Source organism: Diabrotica virgifera, chromosome 1, assembly GCF_917563875.1.
Source record: "Diabrotica virgifera virgifera chromosome 1, PGI_DIABVI_V3a".
Lineage (NCBI taxonomy): Eukaryota > Metazoa > Arthropoda > Insecta > Coleoptera > Chrysomelidae > Diabrotica > Diabrotica virgifera.
Window position 1 is genome coordinate 235,103,423 of NC_065443.1, and position 22,875 is coordinate 235,126,297.

Here is a 22,875-nt window from a genome sequence, read left to right on the forward strand (position 1 = left end):
ATCAAATTCGGTTTTCTGAAAGCTTCTATCGTCACTTTCATGTTTAAAATTTCCGTAATTTCATACACTTTTTTTGTATTTTCCTCTTTACTAAAAGTAAGTGCAAAAAGTGGCAGTGGCGATTTGTCCTTTCCTCTTAGTAATTGGGTTACGTTTTCTATTTTATATCCCTTATTTTTTAGGTCTTCCGTTATGTTCTTAACTTGTCAAGTTTGATGCAGTTTTCTTGCAACCACTTTTAGAGGTCTATTTTGTTTATCTTCAAACGAATACCATTCGAGATTTGTGTCATTTAGAGTCTTGGTTAGGTTTCTGTAGCTATTTTCGTCTTTGACATTAATTTTTATATTTCCACCTGCAAGCATGCTAGTTTGATAAGATATTTGCTTACCTGATAAGTGGCTGACTAGGGTGTCGTATTTTTCCAATTTGTTTATAATGACTGGTGGTGGTTTACGTGCCGTTTGTGTCTCATCTGGTTTACTTCTCTGTTGGTGGGAGTGGGCTCTACTTCCTTTGGGGAGTTGCTTATCTTCCTTTTTTTTGAATTTTGGACTCGAATCCATTCCGTTTCTTTACTCAGTTCTTCGTCGTCTGTGCGATATTCTATATCTTCATTGTGCTGTTGTTTTTCTTCGCCTATCTTCTTTTCTAGGGTATCTATTTGGATTTTCATTTGTTGTATGACGATATGTAGATTTTCTCTTTCTTGTTTTTCCTGTAACCAGGCGTTGTAGAACATCTGCTCATTTTGACTTCTGGCTTGATTCTCAGTAAAGAGCACTTGATTTTGTTGAAAAAGTAATGTTTCACTTGATGTTGTCGGTAGGGAAACCATATTGTCTTTTTCCATTTTTCAGTACACCCATCTCACACTATGGCCCGAGATTGCCTGGACTATTCCAGGCCATATATTCCATGAAATATTTAACAGTGTAACTATTTATTTGTGCAGATAAAACTTTTGTATCTTATCACAGTCGAATTTTTTATCACGACATTTTGATAAAAAAACTAGATTTCTACGGAATTCGAGGTATTTCTTCGAACTGGTTTCAATCTTACTTGGATAATAGGAAACAACTGGTTAGAGCAAATGATACAGACTCTAGTCTCAAAAATGTTGTATGTGGGGTACCACAAGGTTCAGTATTGGGTCCTCTACTTTTCCTTATCTTTATTAATGACATCACTAGCTTAAAAATCGATGGAAAAGTTTTTCTTTTTGCTGATGATACCAGTATCACTTGGAGCAACTCAAATATCGCAACTCTTCATGCTACTATAACTTCTGATCTACTTACAATAAAATCTTGATCCGATTCAAATTTACTCTCTTTTAATGTAGATAAAACAGTAGCATTGTCCCATAAAGGAGCTCTTCAACCCTTACCTCTTCATAACAGCCAGATCAGTATCGTTGATTCTGTAAAGTTTCTTGGTATTTTTTTAGATAGCAATCTGAAATGGTCCCTTTATATTGATGTGTTAAGCAAGAAACTATCCTCAGCTTGCTTTGCAATAAGATCTGTTTCAAAGGAAATGAATTTAGCCTCTTCCAAAATAACATATTTTTCTTTGTTCGAGTCACATCTTCGATATGGTCTCCCTTTTTGTGGTTCTGGTACGGCTGCCCAATCTGATGTTATTTTTAAATTACAAAAAAGAGCAATAAGATATCTGTTTGGCCTCAGAAGAACAACACATTGCAGAAGCTACTTCAAAGATCACAGGATTCTAACACTACCTTCTTTATATATTTTAGAAACTGTTTGCTTAATTCGTAAACATCTACATGTCTTTCCAGCAAGACCTAGACATGACTATTCCACCAGAAATTCTACCTTTGACATATATTTACCGATCCCGTCCAGTGAGTTAGTAAAGAAATCTATATTATATTCTGCAAAAAAACTTTACAACCATCTCCCTCTACAACTTAAATCTGCAACATCTTTCCCCAAGTTCCGTAAAATGACTAAAGCCTATTTATCTGAAAGACCATATTATTCAACAGCAGAGTTTCTTAACCAATAACTAAGAAAGTACAGTATTCTTATTTATAAGTATAATCTTAATCTATATTTGAGTGTCATATGCAGCAGCTTAACTTAACTTATTAAATTTCTTAAGGTAGATTATGCAATTTGCAATTTTTTTTTTAAATTTTGCAATAGATTGTTACTGTTTTTTTTGTTTATCTTCATTATTTTTATTTATGTAGACGATTTATATCATTTTAGTAAATTGTATTTGTTATTTGTTATTGTTCTTATTTATGATTCTTGTAAGCTTTGTCTATAAAATTGTTAAATTTTTCATGACAATAAAGCATATTTCTATTCTTTCCGAGCTGCCGTTAACAAAATTGCTATAGCCAATTTGATAGCCAACGTTCGATAATCGAGCACGGCACATGAAGAAGAAAAGGTAACAAATCGATTGTAAGTTTTGTCCGACAAAATACATGGAACGTTTTCGTAGTTTGACGTTCGAAACTTCTAACCTGTTCCACAATTAAAACTTCTCCTGTTCCAGTGTTCCTATACATCAAAGTTTGTCCGACTAGACACCGTTAAGCTATTAACAAATTTTCAGCTTGTTATTAATCAATTTTTTTAGTACGCGGGATCCAGGACTACAGTCTTTCTATTCTAGTGAAATTGCATCAGTGACACATGAACGATTAACAAATCTGAAAAAGTCATGCTCCATTAAATTATGCGAAAGAAAAATTATCAGGTGGACATTTGAAGCAAAACTACGGAATATACATAATGTGGATCAAAAGATCAAATATAAAACTAGAGAAGATATATGGAGAAAAATATCGTAGGGATCATAAAATTACAAAAACTGAGATGGTGAAAAGAAGAAGAAAGGGAAAGCCAGGTTACATAGAACTTAAAATTCCAAATTGTAAAAATAAAGCACCAAAAAGAAAAGAATGGAAAAGAATTGTAAACACAACCAAACGAAACCTTTTACTCGTATCCCATGCACTTTAAATTGATAAAATATGAGAAGACCTATATATATATATACTAAATTTAGGTACAATCAAGATTCAGTAGACATAAACAAACCAAGACACGTTAAATGCTACTAGGAGCACTCCCGAATCACAATTTACAATGTATATAGATTGTAAATCCCAAATCATGATTTCCAAAGTTTATACATTGTAAATTATGATTCGGGAGTGCTCCTAGTAGCATTTAACCTTCGGATGACCAAGCGGGGTAAATTGTGACCCCAGCGTATATTTTTCTTTAATAAATTCAAAAGTATTTTCAATTTTTAACTCATTATCTTTTTATTTGACTTTAATATCGTTCTAGATATCCTCATGTTTTGAAATAAAAAAAATTCCCTATATTTTACGAATAAAAAATATATTCCGAAGTTGATGTTTAGTAAAATACCGTCTATTATGAGTTGTTTCAAGTAGTTTTACGCTTTTGACGTCGACTTTGCAAAGTAACAAGACACTTACTCAACATACACACTACACATGACACTAATACTCATGTTGTGACTTGCTGAATGACATAAAGTCAACGCCATAAAAAAACTTCGTTTTTTTGTTAATTGTCATTTTTGACATTTTTGACCTGGGGTCATTTCCCCCCCCCCCCCCTTGGTCATCCGTGTAACAAAAAAAGGTTGGTCATCGGATGGTTAACGTGTCTTGGTTTGTTTATTTCTACTGCATATTGAATGTAAATTTAGTATAGCTCATTAGGGACGAACGGTGTTTTGAGATTTAGAAAAAAACTATGTGGTAACTGTTGCTCTATGTGGTCTAGAATTCTCTAGTTAGAAAATTAGCTCCTAAAAAAACTAGAAGCAGACAAAACAAACGGTAGGATTATAGGAAGATAATACTGTTTGATAGGCAACTACTCGTATCACGTACATTGTTGTGTTTGCTCACCAAAAATTTTTATTATGGAATCTAAATGCATTTAATAATATTAGTATCGACAATATTTCGTTTAACATAATACAATATGCTGATGACTTTTGTATTTATACTGAATCTAAAAAATATAATGATGGCTTAAACACATTGGAAAATATCCATGAACATTGCCGTGAGTGGTTTAAAAAAAATGGTTTTGAGTTAGCAAACAACAAGTCTAACATTTGTATATTCACTAGACACAATGTACCTCAAAGAGAACAAATACAATTAAAGGATGATTACTTTCCTGTTTGTAAATCAGTAAAATATCTGGGTATGATTCTGGATACCAAATTGACCTGGAAATTGCATGTTGATTTTATGCTTGATAGATGCAGTAAAGCACTAAATTTTCTTAAATCAATTGCAAAAACTTGGTGGGGTGCAGATGTTGAAACATGTCTTTTATTTTATCGTTCATATATCAGATCTATTATAGATTATGGCTCAGTACTGTATGGATCGGCTAGTAAAAATATTTTAGGTCGCATCGATGTTTTTCTAAACACAGTATTGCGCTGTTGCATAGGTGCTATGAGATCTACCCCTATTGAACCACTCTATGTTGAAACAATGGAACCGCCGACTAAATTCAGAAGGGAATATCTCAGTCAAAAATTTCTTCTTAAGATCCGATGTTACAACACTTGTTTATATAAAGAAATTAGTACTTTAAATTATTTTGATTTAACAAATAAATATTGGGCTCACAAAAACTCGCCACCGTTATGTGACGCATTTCGAAACACTACGGATAATAATACTGAACTTGCAGTTGCAAATAAAGTGATAGATTTCGAAGATTTCTTTGAGTTACTAAATCAAGTAGATATAATACAACCCAGTTATCATGAGCACTCTTTATTAAACAGTATTGTTTTAAACAACTACCTTACAAATTGGTCAAAATCTGTTTGTATTTATACAGATGCATCCAAAAGTTCAAATGGTACTGGTTGTGCCTTTTATATTCCAGATAAATTTATAGAAACAATGTTTAAACTGCCCTCAAATTTCTCCATTTTTACTGCCGAGGCTGCGGCGGTATATGAGGCTTTAATTTATTTCAAGTTGGCATCCTATAATTCCGCAGTAATTTTATCTGATTCATTATCTGTGCTTACTGCTATTCAAACACCTCACCTACCTTGTAGTACTTCTAATCCATACATTTTTTTAATAAAAAAAATCTTATTTGAAATTAATAAACACACCCCAAAAATAAAGCTTATGTGGATCAAAGCACATTCAGGACTTACACATAATGAGCATGTAGACCAATTAGCTAAAAATTCCCTCATCCATGGAACAGTAACCAAATATCAACCCTGCATTCCAGATGCTTTTGCTTGTTTAAGAAATGAACAGATGAAGAGCTGGAAAACACACTGGGAAAGGTACTGTAACATTTCAACAACACAATACAGTTTGATACAACCGATTATTCCGGAAAAACCTTGGTATAAGAATTTCACCCTCCCTCGCAAATACATATCCACCATCAGTAGAATTAGATTTGGACATGCATGTTATCCTGCACATTTATTTAAAATAAACATATTAGATTCGAATATTTGTCAAGAATGTGAGGTTAAAAGTGACTTGAACCACATATTTTTTGAATGCAAAAAGCATAAACACCTAACCAATCACCTAATTAAAAGAATTATAGACCAGAACATCCCACTACCTGTAAATATTCTCTTTATTCTGTCACTGAATAAAAAGAAAATTTTTGACTGTTTGGTATCTTTCTTGTCGGATAGTAAAATATTTTTGTAATTAGTTATAAGTATTTGTAAAATATGTTTAAAAAATATAAAAAAAAAATAAAAACATGAAACAAAAAAAATGAATAAAAAAAGTTAATAATTAAAAAAAATACTTAAAAAAATAATAAAAAATTAAAGAAAAAATCACTAAGAGGATTTAAACCTCCGCAGGGATGAACTGGGTTGACATCCTATCGTAGTGACAAAAAAAAAACAAAACAAAACAAAAAACAAACCAAAAAAAAACTAAAATAAAATACAAAAAAAAAGAATGCATTTATTTTAATATTAAGATTAATATTTTTATTTGTAAAATGTATACACTATGTGTTCTTGGTAAACATTAAGTAGTATAATATATTTATATTTATTAACATAGTATGTACATTAGCTGTAATGAGTAGGTAAATAAGAAGTTAAAAAATTGTAATAATATTATAATAACCAAGTTTCACTAATTGGCAATATCTTTAATACATTTACTTTTGATTGAGACTGGCTGAATGACCATAGTCCAAGCCAAAAAAAAAAAAATGCATTTAATATCGACACCGCGGGTTGACTCTGAAGAAATGGCGGACCACAATCTTTCGGTACTGGGACTCTCAGAAACTCACTGGAGAGGAAAAGGGCATTTTAAAACAACTGCTGGCAACGTCGTCTATTTTTAAGGCCCAGATAACAAAAGTACAAATGGAGTCGCAATAATTGTACCCTCTAAACGAAACGACTGCGTAATTGGATATAATACTATTGATGACAGGATAATATCCCTTAAAATGAGAATATCCACCAATACCCTACACCTTGTCCAGGTATACGCTCCTACAACAGCTGCACAAGAAGAAGACATCAACAGGTTCTATGGTCGTCTAGAAGAAACTGTTCACGCTATTCCGAATCGTGAACTTGTCGTAATTTTAGGAGATTTTAACGCCAAAGTGGGGTCATCTAAGGAAAATATTGAAGGAGTGCTGGGAAAAAATGGACTGGGAGAGAGAACAGAAATGAGAATGGCGACCGTCTAGTGGAGTTCTGTGTAGAACAACATCTTACAATTACAAACAAGTTATATCAACATCATCCACGGAGATTATACACATGGCGCAGCCCAGATGGACAAACAAGGAATCAAACAGACTACATCCTAATAAGATCAAGATGGAAGTCGTCGTCCATCAACTGTAAAACATATCCTGGCGCAGACTGTGTAAGCGATCATCAACTCCTGGTATTGAACGTTCGACTTCGTTTTAAAGTCCCCAAAAGAAGACCCCAGAGAAAAGTCATGTCTCTAAGTCCATCAAAAATCAATGACTTTCAACAAAACCTAGAAGATGCTCTTTCTTTAGACCAAGTAGATAGTGACCCTGAGAGCACTTGGATCTATCTCGAAGATAAGGTAATCGAGGCTGCAAAAGACTGTGAGGCAGCCCTTTCCAATGGCCGTAGGCCATGGATATCCGATAATACGTGAACTGTGATTCAACGCAGAAAAGAACATAAAACTAGATACGGAACAAACGATGAATACAGAGCGTTATCGAGAGAAATCAGAAAACAGTGCCGCAAAGATAAAGCTGATTACATCTCTCAAATATGCAGAGAGATAGAGAAACATGGCTGTCGAAATGAACCAAGGGACTTATTCCAGAAGATCAAACTCCTTACTAGAGAATTTAAACCTCAAACGTGGTCTGTAATAGATAGGGAAGGTAATTTAAAGACCGATACTGATGAAATATTGGAAACATGGCGAAACTACTGTGGCAAGCTATATAAAAATAACGAGGTATCAGCAGAAAATCAGTGGCCTTCTGACTACCCTAGAGAACCTGACTACCCTACTCGCTGAAGTCAAAGATGCAATTAAATCACTAAAGAGAAATAAATCCCCAGGCATTGATTCAATACCATGTGAAATACTACAGTTACTAGGTGACAAAGTATTACATATCATCCATTCTATCTGTGTCGCTGTTTGGAATTCAGGAAAATGGCCATCTGATTGGTGTACCTCAATTTATATCCCACTACACAAAAAAGGAACTACTACCAGATGTGAAAACTACCGCACACTGTCACTAATAACACATGCTAGTAAAATCTTGTTGCATATCATCAAAAACAGATTAAAAACCTATCTACATTACCAAATACCTCAGGAACAAGCGGGGTTTCTAAAGAGTAAAGGTACAAGGGAACAAATCCTGAACCTGAGACAACTCATTGAAAAGTCTAGAGAATTTCAAGTACCTATGATTATATGCTTCGTTGACTACCAAAAGGCCTTTGATTGTGTAAGCTGGATAAATATGTGGTCAATTTTAATAGAAATGGGCGCACCAATGCACCTGGTGACACTTATTAAAAATCTGTCCCAGTCTAATATAGCGACAGTACGACTAGATCAGAAGTTCTCAAACCAATTCAAGACCGAGAGAGGTGTTAGGCAAGGATGCGTGTTGTCAGGTTTTAGAATTCCAGTTCTCCAATTTAAGATTTGCTGATGACACTACACTTATAGCAGCAAATGAGCAAGAAATGTTTGATCTTCTGCGAAGAGTTGAGTACGAAAGCAATAAAGTTGGTATGAAAATCAATAAAGCTAAGACAAAAATAATGGTGGTCGACAGATTTGACACTATTCAACTGACTAACATATTAGAGGAATACCAGATAGTAAACACCTTTGTCTGTCTCGGGTCTAGTATAAGTAACGATGGTAACTGTGAAGCAGAAGTTCGGAGACGTATTGGTATGGCAAAAAATGCGATGAGTCGCCTAACAAAAGTTTGGAAAGACAGATCTATCTCTCAAAATATCAAGATGAGACTGGTGAATGCCCTTGTATTCTCAATATTTCTATACGGAGCAGAGACTTGGACTCTTCGCGCATGCGAACGCCAAAAAATTGATGCCTTTGAGATTTGGTGCTGGAGAAGAATGCTGCGCATACCTTGGACAGCTCATAGGACAAACGTTTCCATTCTAAACCAACTCAATATTAAAAAAAGGCTGTCCACAATATGTCTGCAACGAATTCTGCAATTCTTTGGTCACGTGGTTCGGAGAGGTGACGACAGTTTGGAGAGATTAATTGTTTCTGGAAACGTTCCGGGGAGAAGATCAAGAGGACGATCACCAACTAGATGGTCTGACCAAATAAAGCATTCAGCTGGAAACTCATTCTTCGAAGCTCTTAGAGCAGCTGAAGATAGAGACCAATGGAGAAACATTGTTAGGAATATTGGAAGAAATCACGATCCTCAGTAATGGGGAAACGACAGGAGAGAGAGAGAGAGGATTGACTCTCGAAGTTCCACTAAATTTAATAATTAATTTTAACAGTGAAAACAGGTGAAACAAAGGTCTGTCTGTGATATCCGTCGATTCATCAAGGGCTACGCTGAATTCAATACAGTTCATTAAATCATTTTTTAAATTATCTTCAGAGTGAATTAAGTGTACTTAATATTGTGCGTCTTTTGGTTGTGTGTCTCGAGATGGGGATTTGCGAATCAACTTTATGCAATGCTGCATTATTTTGGATCTAAGTTACATCCAGGTACATCATTTAATTACCTACATCTTCCAAGTTTCTTTTAATAAACACTCCGTCTTCATATTGCACGAGCAATAACGAAACCTGCTTCAGCCACATTATTAGCTTGATTGTCGTTTATTTAAATTTATTTTAAAGAAGCAAGTTACCTGAAATTAATTTGGAATTTGGTGGATACTGATCAGAGAAGTGAGATAGATAGATAAGATAGTGAGAGAAGATATTTATAATATGACTGGTTTCATTATATCGAAGTGACATTATAAACAATAGGTACATACTGCTTTTCTATAATTGTCAATAAAAAAGAAATTCTCCTTCCACTCATTATTAAAGCTTCTACTTTCTTGTTTCAAAACAACACGTGTTACATATTACGTAGGTATTCATTTAAAACAACACGTGGTGTTTTGAATGACGTAACTGAGCTTCTTAGAGATAATAAAACTCTAAACAATATCATACAGTTTTTAACGGCTATGGACATAAAAGATATTTAAATTAAAATTTAGTTTATATCACAAATTATATCATTGTTCTTTTTATATTAGTATGAAGTTGATATTGTAACCTGTCTTTGTTTTTAATATGTATTTTTTCATTTTCCATTGTTGTCGACTATCTCCAAAGGTTCGGACGACTATAAACCCGTGTTGAGCTGGCCCCCCCCACTTGCAAAAATTAAAAAACAAAGAGCCCTGATTTATGAGCTATTTATGAGCTCTCATATTCCGCAAACTAAAAATTTTGAGCTCGTTCCACTGAGCAGGAATTTAATACCCTAGTGGGGGGGGCTGAGTCAGCCCCCCCCACTACTTAAAAATAGGAATATTGAATCGGTTTTTGCGGCAGAATTACGAGCTATTTATGAGCTCTTGAAATTATATACTTTCGATTTTTGAGCTCATCCCCTTCACCCCCAAACAACCCTTTAATTGATTTAACTTAAGAGAAAGATGCTGAGAAAACTTAAAATATATCGTATTGCGGATATAATTCATATAGCTTATATACTCTAAGAATAAACTATTAAATCAAGAGCATTTCGATTATTGAGCTACAACCCCTTCGCAAGAAAACCAGCCTATCTTCCCGGCTTAAGAGAAAGTTGTACTTAAAATGCATTAAACTAATTATTTGGCGACTACATATTATTTAATAATTTATAACCTTCCAAATTACGCGCATTTAGATCAGTAAATTGCAATTTATTTTGTATAGTGCAGTCACTGAAGGTAAAAATCAACGATTACCTTCAATTTCGGTGAACCTTCATCGATTTTCACGAAAATTGGTCAGTAGTTAGAGTATACGTCAAGAAACAAAGGTGACATGGTACCACCTTGCGCCTTTACCCTGAGGGTGGATACCGCCCCTTCTCGGGGGTGAAAATTATTTTATAAAAAATAAATGCACAAATCAATAAAAGAACAAATTAAAAGCAAAATTCATTATATAAAGTTAATAAAATAAGTCAATACTTTTTAAGTTATTAAAGATCAAAGATTTTAATTATTTGTGAAAAAAATGCATGTTTTGGAGAGGTTTTTTGTAAATCACTGAAAAATTTTAAGTTTTTACAAAAAAGTTAATAGCAGTTTAATTCGTATAGCTTATATTGTAAGAATAAACTCTTAAATCACGCGTCTTTCGATTATAGAGCTACAACCCCAAGAAAACGACCCCATATTCCCGGCTTAAGAGAGAGTTGTTCTTAAAATAATTTAAATTAATTATTTGGCGACTACATATCGTTTAATAATTTATGAGCTTGCAAAATATACGCATCTCAATTATTGAATTGCCATTTTCTTTCTATAGTGCAGTCACTGAAGGTAAAAATCAACTATTACCTTAGATTTCGGTAAATCGCCATTTATTTTCACGAATTGACAATAACAACTTGGGGTTTTAGCCTGGGGTATATGTCACCCCTTCTCGGGAGTGAAAATTACTTTATTAAAGATAACCCCACAAATCGAGAGAGGGACAAATTGTAAGCAAAATTTGTTATATAATGTGATTAAAATAAATCAATACTTTTTGAGTTATTAAAGATCAAATATTTTAATTGACTTTTAAAATGACTCAAAAACTGTAAGTTTTTACAAAAAAGTTTTCATCACTAAAATTGAAGCTAATAGAAAATATAATAAATTGCTTACTTGAAAAACCCTTTAATGTTAATTTAAAGTAAGTTATTGGTAATTAAATGTATATTTTTTTCCGCGACTGTTCAAATCTAAGGGTTCAAGCTTAAATAACGAGAAAGAGATGCATTTTATAACACTTAGGTACTAAATACTTGTCAAAGTACTTAGAAATACCTATGAAAAATAAGATCCAGAAAAAGTTGATAGTATCAAAATCCGCTCACCAATTTTCGTGAAAATGAATGGAAATTTACCGAAATCGAAGGTCATAGTTGATTTTTACCTTCAGTGACTGCACTATAGAAAGAAAATGGCAATTCAATAATTGAGATGCGTATATTTTGCGAGCTCATAAATTATTAAACAATATATAGTCGACAAATAATTAATTTAAATTATTTTAAGTACAACCCTCTCTTAAGCCGGGAATATCGGATGGTTTTCTTGCGAAGGGGTTGTAGTTCAATAATCGAAAGGCGCGTGATTTTAGAGTTTATTTTTAGAATATAAGCTATACGAATTAAACTACTATTTACTTTTTTGTAAAAACTTGCAGTTTTTTAGTGATTTACAAAAAACCTCTTCAAAACATGCATTTTTTTCACAAATAATTAAAATCTTTGATCTTTAATAACTTAAAAAGTATTTACTTATTTTATTAACTTTATATAATAAATTTTGCTTTTAATTTGTTCTTTTATTGATTTGTGCAGTTATTTTTTATAAAATAATTTTCACCCCCGAGAAGGGGCGGTATCCACCCTCAGGGTAAAGGCGCAAGGTGGTACCATGTCACCTTTGTTTCTTGACGTATCCTCTAACCGCTGACCAATTTTCGTGAAAATCGATGAAGGTTCACCGAAATTGAAGGTAATCGTTTATTTTTACCTTCAGTGACTGCACTATACAAAATAAATTGCAATTTACTGATCTAAATGCGCGTAATTTGGAAGCTTATAAATTATTAAATGATATGTAGTCGCCAAATAATTAGTTTAACGCATTTTAAGTACAACTTTCTCTTAAGCCGGGAAGATAGGGTGGTTTTCTGGCGAAGGGGTTGTAGCTCAATAATCGAAATGCTCTTGATTTAATAGTTTATTCTTAGAGTATATAAGCTATAGGAATTATATTCGCAATACGATATATTTTAAGTTTTCTCAGCATCTTTCTCTTCAGTTAAATCAATTAAAGGGTTGTTTGGGGGTGAAGGGGATGAGCTCAAAAATCGAAACTATATAATTTCAAGAGCTCATAAATAGCTCGTAATTCTGCCGCAAAAACCGATTCAATATTCCTATTTTTAAGTAGTGGGGGGGGCTGACTCAGCCCCCCCCACTAGGGTATTAAATTCCTGCTCAGTGGAACGAGCTCAAAATTTTTAGTTTGCGGAATATGAGAGCTCATAAATAGCTCATAAATCAGGGCTATTTGTTTTTTAATTTTTGCAAGTGGGGGGGGCCAGCTCAACACGGGTCGACTATAAATAAGTAAAAGAACGACACGTGTTACTATACATATAACGTGACTAGATAACATTCTGCAAAAGGCTTAACTTCTCTTATATCCTCGGAGATGTGGGGCATAACCGCTAGAAGGCGGATCAACTTCACCAAAGAAACTGTAGAGTTTAACTCAATTCAGTTTATTCAGAAAACAAGGCTTGCAGAAATGCTAAATAGCATACACAATAATATTTAATATACAATCTATACCATAGTGTCTACTGATAGACTGAAACCTTAAATAACGACCACCTGCATGGTTGGTACAAATTATTCTAAACCTTGAAACACTAAATGCTAAAACGGGTAGTTCCCACAACTTGGGGAACAAAATTATCATGTATCAATGTATCATTAGTTATGTTGAGATCAGAATTCTTTATTACACCTTTTTAAAAAAAAAAGTATCTAAGGAAACGTCTTGAACAGAAAAATATTAGAACAAAAATGATAATAATGAAATTTTATATTCGCTTTTTGTTCTTTGTTATTTTTAGACAAAAACAGTAGCGCAAAAGAATATTGAAGAATATGTACAATAACAAATTGTTTTATACGCAAGAGTAGACTATCACAATGATTTGCGACTCCAAATTATTATTATATGCGTATTAAAGCAAGGTAAGTAGATAGTTAAACTCTAACGCTCTAGGTTATTTACAATTCTCATTAATAAAGCAAAGTCAAAAACAAATGAAAAATATTTTTCGAACACAGACATTTACAAGGAACAGAAATCTCAAAATCAGCATTTGCAAATGACATAAAAATCATGGCCAAAACTGATAACCAACTACAAAAGAATCTAGAAATTTGGGATTAAAAGAATAAATAAGTCTTGACAAAAATAAAAAATATAGACAGAAAGTGGAGGAGTGCAATAAATATTAAACAATAAAAATAAAAACAAAATATATAAATACGACAGAACAAAAAATAAAACAAAGAAATAATTTTAAATGTCTAAGAGTAGACTGCGAAGAGTTAAAGAAGTCTCACACATGGACAAAATAAGAAATACAGTGAAATATGAAGAGACTAGTGAAAAATCTTACATGTATGGCAAAACGTCAAATAAGTTGGGAAATGACAGTAATACAATGAGACACAGCAGGTGATAATGAAAAATTGATAAAAGGCCTATGACTTGACATATGGAAAACAATGGAAGATGTTGAAGTTACACGAATATTAATAAAATCAGTAGAAACACTCTATCAGAATAACAAAGTAGCTATCAAAACGAGCAATAGGATATGCAGTCCATTTAAGATGGCAAAAGGACTACTACAGGGCTACCCCACATCCCTTACCCTGTTTAAAATATTCCTGGAAAAAAACCTGAAACCATGTAAAAGAATGTGTGAAGGACTATATATACCAGTACGAAACGAATACCTATATATGCTAAGTTTTTCTGACGACCAAATAGTGATTGAGCAAGACGGAGATGATCTGACTTTTATTATAAGAAAACTGGAAAAGGAATATACAAAGAACGGGATGGAAATAAACCTAAAGAAAGCTGAATACCTAATAACGGAGAATATAAAAATAAAATGGCTGGAAATAGACGAAGGTAAACACATCGAAGAAAGAGAAAAGTACAAGCACTTAGGTTTAATAATATCAAACAAAGTAACAACTGAAAAAAATATAAAAAATTGACTAGGATAAGCAAAAGACTGCATACAAAAGTTGAGCCCTGAAATGCGGGATGAGAACATCAGTATAAAAACAAACAGAAGAATATAATATAACACCCTGACAAGGAGTATCCTCTTTTATGGGTGTGAAATTTGGACAATGAATAAGAAAACCAAAAACAAAATAAGAGCAACAGAGATGGAATTGCTAAGGAGAAGCTGCAGAGCGACTTGAACATATATAATAAATAACGTAAAAATTAAGAAAAAAATGGGAATGAATGCATAGAACATAAAATATTAACCTGGTACGGAGATGTCAGAAGAGCAGACCATAACCGTTGGCTAAACAGAATATCAGAGTGGAGCCCGACAGGAAGAAGGAAGAAATGCAGTTAAGTGAAGGAATACAGTGAAAATTGTAGAAATGCTTAGTAGATATACTAAAATTCAGTTGTGAAATAATACAGGGTGTAACAAAAATACAGGTCATAAATTTAATCAAATATTCTGGGACCAAAAATATTTCGATTGAACCTAACTTACTTTAGTACAAATGTGCACAGAAAAAAAGTTACAGCCCTTTGAAGTTACAAAATGAAAATCTATTTTTTTCTAATATATCGAAAACTATTAGAGAAATTTTATTGAAAATGGACATGTGGCATTCTTATGGCAGGAACATCTTAAAGAAAAATTATAGTGAATTTTGTTCACCCCATAAAAATTTTATGGGGGTTTTATTCTTTAAACCCCCCAAACTTTTGTGTACGTTCCAGCTAAATTATTATTGGAGTACCATTAGTTAAACACAATGTTTTTAAAACTTTTTTGCCTCTTAGTACTTTTTCCATAAGTCAGTTTTTATCGAGATATTTTGAATATTTGTCAAATCCACCACATATTTGTATATGGTTAAGTACGATTATGGAGACTAGGTAATAATATGAAAATTTATTTATGATTTACATTTTTAGGTATATTTTGAACCATACTAAAGAAGAAGCCACATCTCGATAAAAGGTGCCTTATCGAAAAAATACAAAGAGGAAAAAGGTTTAAAAACACTGTGTTTAACTAATGGTACCGCAGAAATAGTTTAATTGGGACGTACACAAATATTTGGGGATTTAAAGGAACAAAACCCCCATAAATTTTATATGTAAACATATTTAAAAGAAGCCGCAACTCGATAAAACCGGACTTATCGAAAAAATACTAAGAAGCAAAAAGTTTTAAAAACATTGAGTTTAACTAATGGTACCACAATAATAATTAAATTTTAACGTACATAAAAGTTTGGGGGGGGGGGGGGTTAAAAGGAACAAAACCCCCATAAAATTTTTATGGGATGCACAAATTTCACTATAATTTTTCTTTACGATGTTTCTGCCATAAAAATGCCACATCTCCATTTTCAATAAAAAATCTTTAATAGTTTTCGATATATTCGAAAAAATCGAATTTCACTTTGTAACTTCAAAGGGCTGTAACTTTTTTTATGTGCATATTTGTACTAAGTTAAATGAGGTTTATTCGAACTATTTCTGGTCGCAGAATATGTGATTTAATTTATGACCTGTATGTTTGTTACACCCTGCATTAATTGTAACTTATCCTAAGTTTACCACGTACGGCAGTAAAAAGGTTAATTATAATAGTAATAATGTAGAAAAAACACTTCAACTTTAAAATATCGTGAGCTTTCTTATGCTTAAAGATAATAATACACATATATACCAAAATATTTATCAAAAAAATGATATTTAGTTTTGTATTATTTAACTCTTTTTATACTAAGTTATACGTAAAATTTCTACTTTCTGTTACATTAAAATATCCAGTGACCACTAAGTTGCATGCTTATACAGTGTGTCCACGGTTGGGGTGCCCAAGAGGAGAAACTTTTTTATTTTCAATTTTAGCGAAAAATGTCATTCTTGATACAAAGTTTTGCTTGTTCTTAAACCCCATAAAACGAAATAAAATTCAAGTTTTTCAAATCATGCTTAATTTTATAGCCAATCTTATGTAAATCCCTATAAATTTTTGCACTAAGTTCGAAATTGTAACAATAATAACTTGGGAGAAAAACCCTTTCGCTTCTTTGGTTTATCAAACCAGACTTTGTCGTTCTCCTTGAAAGATCCAATTATTTAATAATTAAACAATTATTATTCCAATAATTTTAACATTAAAATTGATTACAAGATAAATTCTTTTTTGAACGCTTAACATTGTCGAAAAAAAAATGACAATTCGCAAATTATTTATCGGAGTTAACAGTTACTAAGCTACATTGTGGCTTGGCAACACTAGATTATTGTTACGATTTCGAACTTATATTTCGAACTTTCGTGCAAAAATTTATAGGGATTTACATAAAATTGACTACAAAATTAAGAAGGATTTTTAAAACTTTAATTTTATGGGGTTTTAGAAAAAGCAAAACTTTTTACCAAGAATGACATTTTTCGCTAAAATTGAAAATAAAAAGTTTGTCATCTTGGGCAACACAAATCGTGGACACACTGTATACACAGAATACATATGGTATACCCGTTGATTGATAAATATATAACGAAAAAAGTACATACCTTGATTCCTGTCGAACATTTCGTGAAACCCATCAAGAAGAGAAGTCGATACGTTTTCCATTTTGATATTTTCTTATAAGTTTATGTCAAATTAGCACCAGGATAGATACTGAACCTATATACTAAATATCACTAATTGATCGTGGTTGGTGCTACTATCAGTAATTATACCTTTTAGACTGTCGTTTTATCTATGCCTGGAAAGTAAAATAATACACCTTAACAAAAATAAGGTCAGAGATTATTTACGGTCTCCTATAACATTTAAACGGTGGAAAATATATTGTATGGTAATGTTACTATTTTAAATAATCTCCCTAAATAATGTAAAAGGCACAATGTGATTCTTGTAAGAATAATGGATGTCGTTGAGCGTAATTAAATCATTTGTCGTCTGGTCTTAATTGTTTGTTTTAATTTAAAATTAACATATTTGCAATTTGAGTGCAATACCATTTACATGAGATTTAATTGGATATTAATACTAATGGAGGCCTACAACTAGCATTGTTTAAGGTTACCAAGACCATAATAGGCCAGGGTAATAAGACAAAAATATACCCTGTTCGTGACACTTCAGCAGCCAGGGTACTGAAGAGTTTTTTTGACAGGTAATACCTATAGAAACAAATTATAAATATCTCCTGCGTAGGATCTGGCGGCCATTTTTATTTATAAACAATTAACTGTCAAAAAATGGCATTTTCCTAATTTTTTTTCAAATCAACGGAAAACAGTGAAACTTATGATTTTTTTAGTACAAATATCTTCGAGATTATGGAAAAAGATTTAAAATGACGTATTACAAAGCTTGATATACTCATTTATTGTTAATATAATTGCAAAAAAAGGTCGGAATTGCAAAAAAAATATTTTCACTAGTAATACCACTAGAGGCCAAAATATTTCCGGAAATTTTTTTGAGATCATGAATATCTTGAAAATTTCCCGAGTCGCAGACGAGGGAAATTTTTTAAAAATATTCATGATCAAAAAAAAATTTCCGGATATTAATTTGACTTCGCGTGGTATTCGGTAAGAAAATTCCACACCAAATTTGCATTTGAAAATCCAAAGCTGCATGAACAGATTAATAGCGCGCCATAGCTTTGTCAGCAATTATTTAGGCTTTCAAATTCGCAATTTCTACTCATTGTAGTTGCATGGGAATACCATTTCAAGATAGAAAATAGTATATTCTTCAATTTTACATAAGTTTTGAGTAACTACAAGTGATAGAAAATTATTTTTTGGCGTTTTTAAAACTAAACTACGCAAAATTGAAAGTACTGAATGGGAAAAAGGTAAATAAATTAGTGTCTAAATATTATATATATTTTATTAGACATAGAAACTTAATTGAAAACATTCAAAGTCCTGCATTTTCGCCATTAAGAAGAGAGGAGGTGTCCGAAGAATATAGAAAACATCTTAGCTTTGTAACTAAAATGAATCAAAACTAAATTATGTAAACAAATAAAAACCAGTCTGTCAAAAATGTTCTGTTATTGTAAACGTCAAAAAATTTCCACTATAATTCGCTGTTGGGTACCCCACGAGCAAAAAATTTCCGATAAAATACCTCCGTTGCCATGGTGATCTGTCAAAATAACGTATTTTGATTGGTTCAAAATTACAGGTGTGGAATTTTCTCAATAACTGTTGTAAAAATTAGTGTACAGCTTTGAAATTTTTGTCAAATGAGGGTTCTTTGGTGCTTAATATGTGATAAAAATTTCAAAGCAATTCATTTAATTGTTTAAATTTTATTCAAATTGTTTAGCCCAGAGAGCATTTTTTGCAATAACATAAGTCAGAAGAAACTGACCTTAGAACCATTCCACAGGTGTAAAATGAAAGAGCATGAGCTACATTTTCAACATGGTTTAAAAAAATGAATAAAAAAATGCATTTATTAGTAATAAATAATTATGCAAAAGTATCGTCAATTTTCCTTTATAAACTTTTTGAATAAACTTTTTCCAAAAAAATTAAATTTTTTACCCTGTTTTAAGTGCACAACTACCAAGTAATGTTATCTATATCATAATTGATAAAAAATTGTAATAAATATGTATAATTTCTTATATAACAAAATAAAAAGTTTATAAGTAAAAATTTACGATACTTTTGCATAATTATTTATTACTAATAAATGCATTTTTTTAATCACTTTTTTAAACCAAGTTGAAAACATAGCTCATGCTTTTTTATTTGACACCTGTGGAATGGTTCTAACGTCATTTTCTTCTGACTTATGTTATTTCAAAAAAAAATGCTCTCTGGGAAAAATAATTTGAATAAAATTTTAACAATTGAATGAATCGCTTTGAAATTTTTATCACATATTAAGCACCAGAGAACCCTTATTTGACAAAAATTTCAAAGCTGTACATTAATTTTTATAATAGTTATTGCGAAAATATTTGTTTTGCAATTCCGACCTTTTTTCGCAATTATATTAACAATAAATGAGTATATAAAACTTTGTAATACGTCATTTTAAAGCTTTTTCCATAATCTCGAAGATATTTGTACTAAAAAAACCATAAGTTTCCCTGTTTTCCATTGCTTTGAAAAAAAAGTGAAAAATGCCATTTTTTGATACTTAATTGTTTATAAATAAAAATGGCCGCCAGATCCTACGCAGGAAATAGTTACAATTTGCTTTTATAGGTATTACCTGTCGAAAAAACGCTTCAGTACCCTGGCTGCTCGAGTGTCATGGAAAAACCTTATTACCCTGGACTATAACTCTGATTTAATAATATCGTAATGGTAGGGGAGCCCAAGCGGGGATTTTTGCAGTTACTCGAGCGCGTCAGATTATCGTATGGGGAGAAACCTGGTGCCCTGCAGATGTACCTCTACCATATATTAGCTCTTAACACAGGGGAGTTCGTCAAGGGGGGCCCGAAAAAAAAATCTGTCCTTAAAAATACTCGAAATTGTCAGATTAAGATAAGGTAAGTTAAGGACATGCAAAACAGTGTATATTTCAAAAATCTGACGATTTGAGCGGGGCGTAAGAAAATGGGCGAGTTAAAAAGTTTCACAAAAAAAAGCGAATAATTCGCGAAATGAATGTTAGGTCGAAAAACTAAATATACGTTTTCAATATTTTTCAAAAATCTATCGAATGGTACCAAACACTACCCCTCACGGAGGTGGGGTGGGGGTTACTTTAAAATCTTAAATAGGAGCCCCAAATTTTTTAGATTTGGATCCTTTACGTAAAAATAAGCAACTTTTATTCGAAACATTTTTTAAAATTATGTTGAAAAACCGATTGTTGAAAATGGAAAATTAATTAGAAAATGGAAAGTCACCACTAAAATGAAAAATTTACTTAACTTTTTTCGGTTTTAGGACCTACTCTTCACAACCCAATAGGTCCCCAAAGCGCTAGAGTGACTGCATATTTAGCATACTTCGCTCCCCTACTATAAATACTGGCGAAGTAGCGCAATGCAGCAGATAATGAACTTTTAGACCCGAGAAATAAACAAAAAAAAATAGTCCATTTACTCACGGTTTTTTCTGTAAATTTTAAAAAACCGCAGGGATTGACATGAAATTTTATTTACATTATAGTAAACGAGTCAAAGAAAAAAACGGGTTATTGTGCCGATGTGTGCTTTTGCCCATGGGGTGAGTTTCACTCCCTCCTTGAGGGGTGAAAAACATAGGTCTGAAATACAAAATAAGTTTGGAATGGGATAAACTGACTAATTCTATGTGACTTTTATTTTATAGAGTTTTTCACTTCGTTAATACTATTCGAGTTATTTGCGAGTGAATTTGTTTATTTTTCAACAGAAAAACACGTTTTTAGACGGTTTCTCGCAAATAACTCAACTAGTAAGTATTTTATCGAAAAAAATGTTCTCAGCAAAAATTCAGCTTATAAAAAAGTGACAATGATAAATGAAGTCTGTAGACCCAGTAGAAGCAGAGTTGTAGCTAATGAAAATTAGTTTCTTATTTGTTAAATTCCAAATCGAATAGTTCAACGTGAAATAACCAAAAACTGAAGCATTTTTCGCTAACAACTCATTACAATATTTTTAATGTGTTTAAAAAAGCTTTATTTTTGTTTTTTAAAAAAGTTTCTGGCATCAAAAATAAGTAAGTTACACTCAAAATAAAGTTGGTCTCTTTTTTTTTGGTAAAAAAATCGTGAAAATCACCCCCTAATTAGCATCCCAAATGAAATTAATCGTTACCGCTTCACAAGTTACTTCACGTATGTATTTTTATTTGATCAGTAAGTTTCATCGGTTCAAAGAAATTATTTTTGAAAAGGATGCAGTTAAAATGGCTTGAACTAGCCACTAATCAAGAGTTTATGCAAATTTTGAACAGCCATATCTTAACCCATTTTTGTTTTACAAAAAAACCAAAAATACAAAATATTGAAAAAAGCAAAACTTATACTTTTTACTCCTAGGGATTTTTGGTGTCACTTGTAATATTTTTGTTATAAGTTATTTTGAGAAAAAGGATTTTTTTTTTTCAAAATATAAAAAATATTACTTTAAAATCAAATATTTTCAAAAATGGGCACTTTGAACTAATGAAAGTTACAGATCATATAAAAAATACATAATCATAGTAAGTAGAAGTGGTAACGATTATTTTTTACAATATTTTTTAACGATTTTTACAATATTTTTTTACCAAAAACGACAATATCTTGAACGCAACTTACTTACTTTTGTGGATAGAAACTTTCTGAAAAAAAAAACAAAAATAAAGCTTTTTTTAACACTTCAAAAAAGTTGTGATAAATTTCCCCCCAAAAATTGCATGTCTTAATTGTGTGGTTATTTCACGTTGAAACAATCGATTTGGAGTTTGACGAATAAGAATCTAATTTTCATTAGCTACAACTCTGCTTCTACTGGGTCCGCAGACTTCATATAAATATAGATACACTATTTTTTCACTTTTTTATATGCTATATTTTTACTATAAACGTTTTTTCGATAAAATAGTTACTATTTACTCGCAAATAACTCGAAAAGTATTGACTTAGTAAAAAACTCTATAGAAAAAAAGTTGCTTAAAATTAGGTAGTCAGTTTATAAGATTTCGAATTTATTTTGAAATCGGTTCTTTAAAATTTACAGCAAAAACCGTGAGTAAATGGACTATAATTTACAGGTCATAAGATACATATATAATAATTATTTAAAAAATAGTCGTATTGTATTAGATGAACATATAAATCGATAGTAGTCTGCAAGTTAAAACATTTTTTGAACTTTCAAAAGAATTTAGTGCTTGATTTAAAGGGGAATCTTATGCCTAGTTGCACCAACAGATCTCCACCTTAGCCCAGATCAGCTTATACTTTAAGGATTTACATTTATATTTAAGATTAAGGCACTAATCACTTCTTAATCACTAATCGATCACTAAACACGTCTTAAGCCAAGATCTGTTAGTGCAACCAGGCATAAATACTAAAAATATGTCTAGAAGCTAAATAAAATATATAGCTAAAATTTAGCCAGTGGAAAAGTGCATCAAAGCCCCAATGTGCAGGAACGAAGTGAAAAACGTGAAAAGATATTGTAAACTGTGTCTGTACTTACCACCTACCTACATCTAAAAATAGTGCACATTAAATTTATTGTTGATAAAAGGAGATTGAAATTGTATGTA

The 22,875-nt window shown here is 31.9% G+C and overlaps 1 protein-coding gene across 3 annotated transcripts in view; it reads right to left on the minus strand.

The window, feature by feature from the left end:
• LOC114333247 (elongation of very long chain fatty acids protein-like) overlaps window positions 1–22,875 on the minus strand; it is a 351,442-nt gene that overhangs the window by 38,647 nt on the left and 289,920 nt on the right. For all 3 annotated transcript variants that reach the window (XM_050647870.1, XM_050647880.1, XM_050647876.1), the window contains exon 3: window positions 17,206–17,402. In XM_050647870.1, coding sequence (XP_050503827.1) covers window positions 17,206–17,266 — 61 coding nt within the window. In that variant the 5' untranslated portion in view covers window positions 17,267–17,402. The remainder of the gene's footprint in view (window positions 1–17,205; window positions 17,403–22,875) is intronic.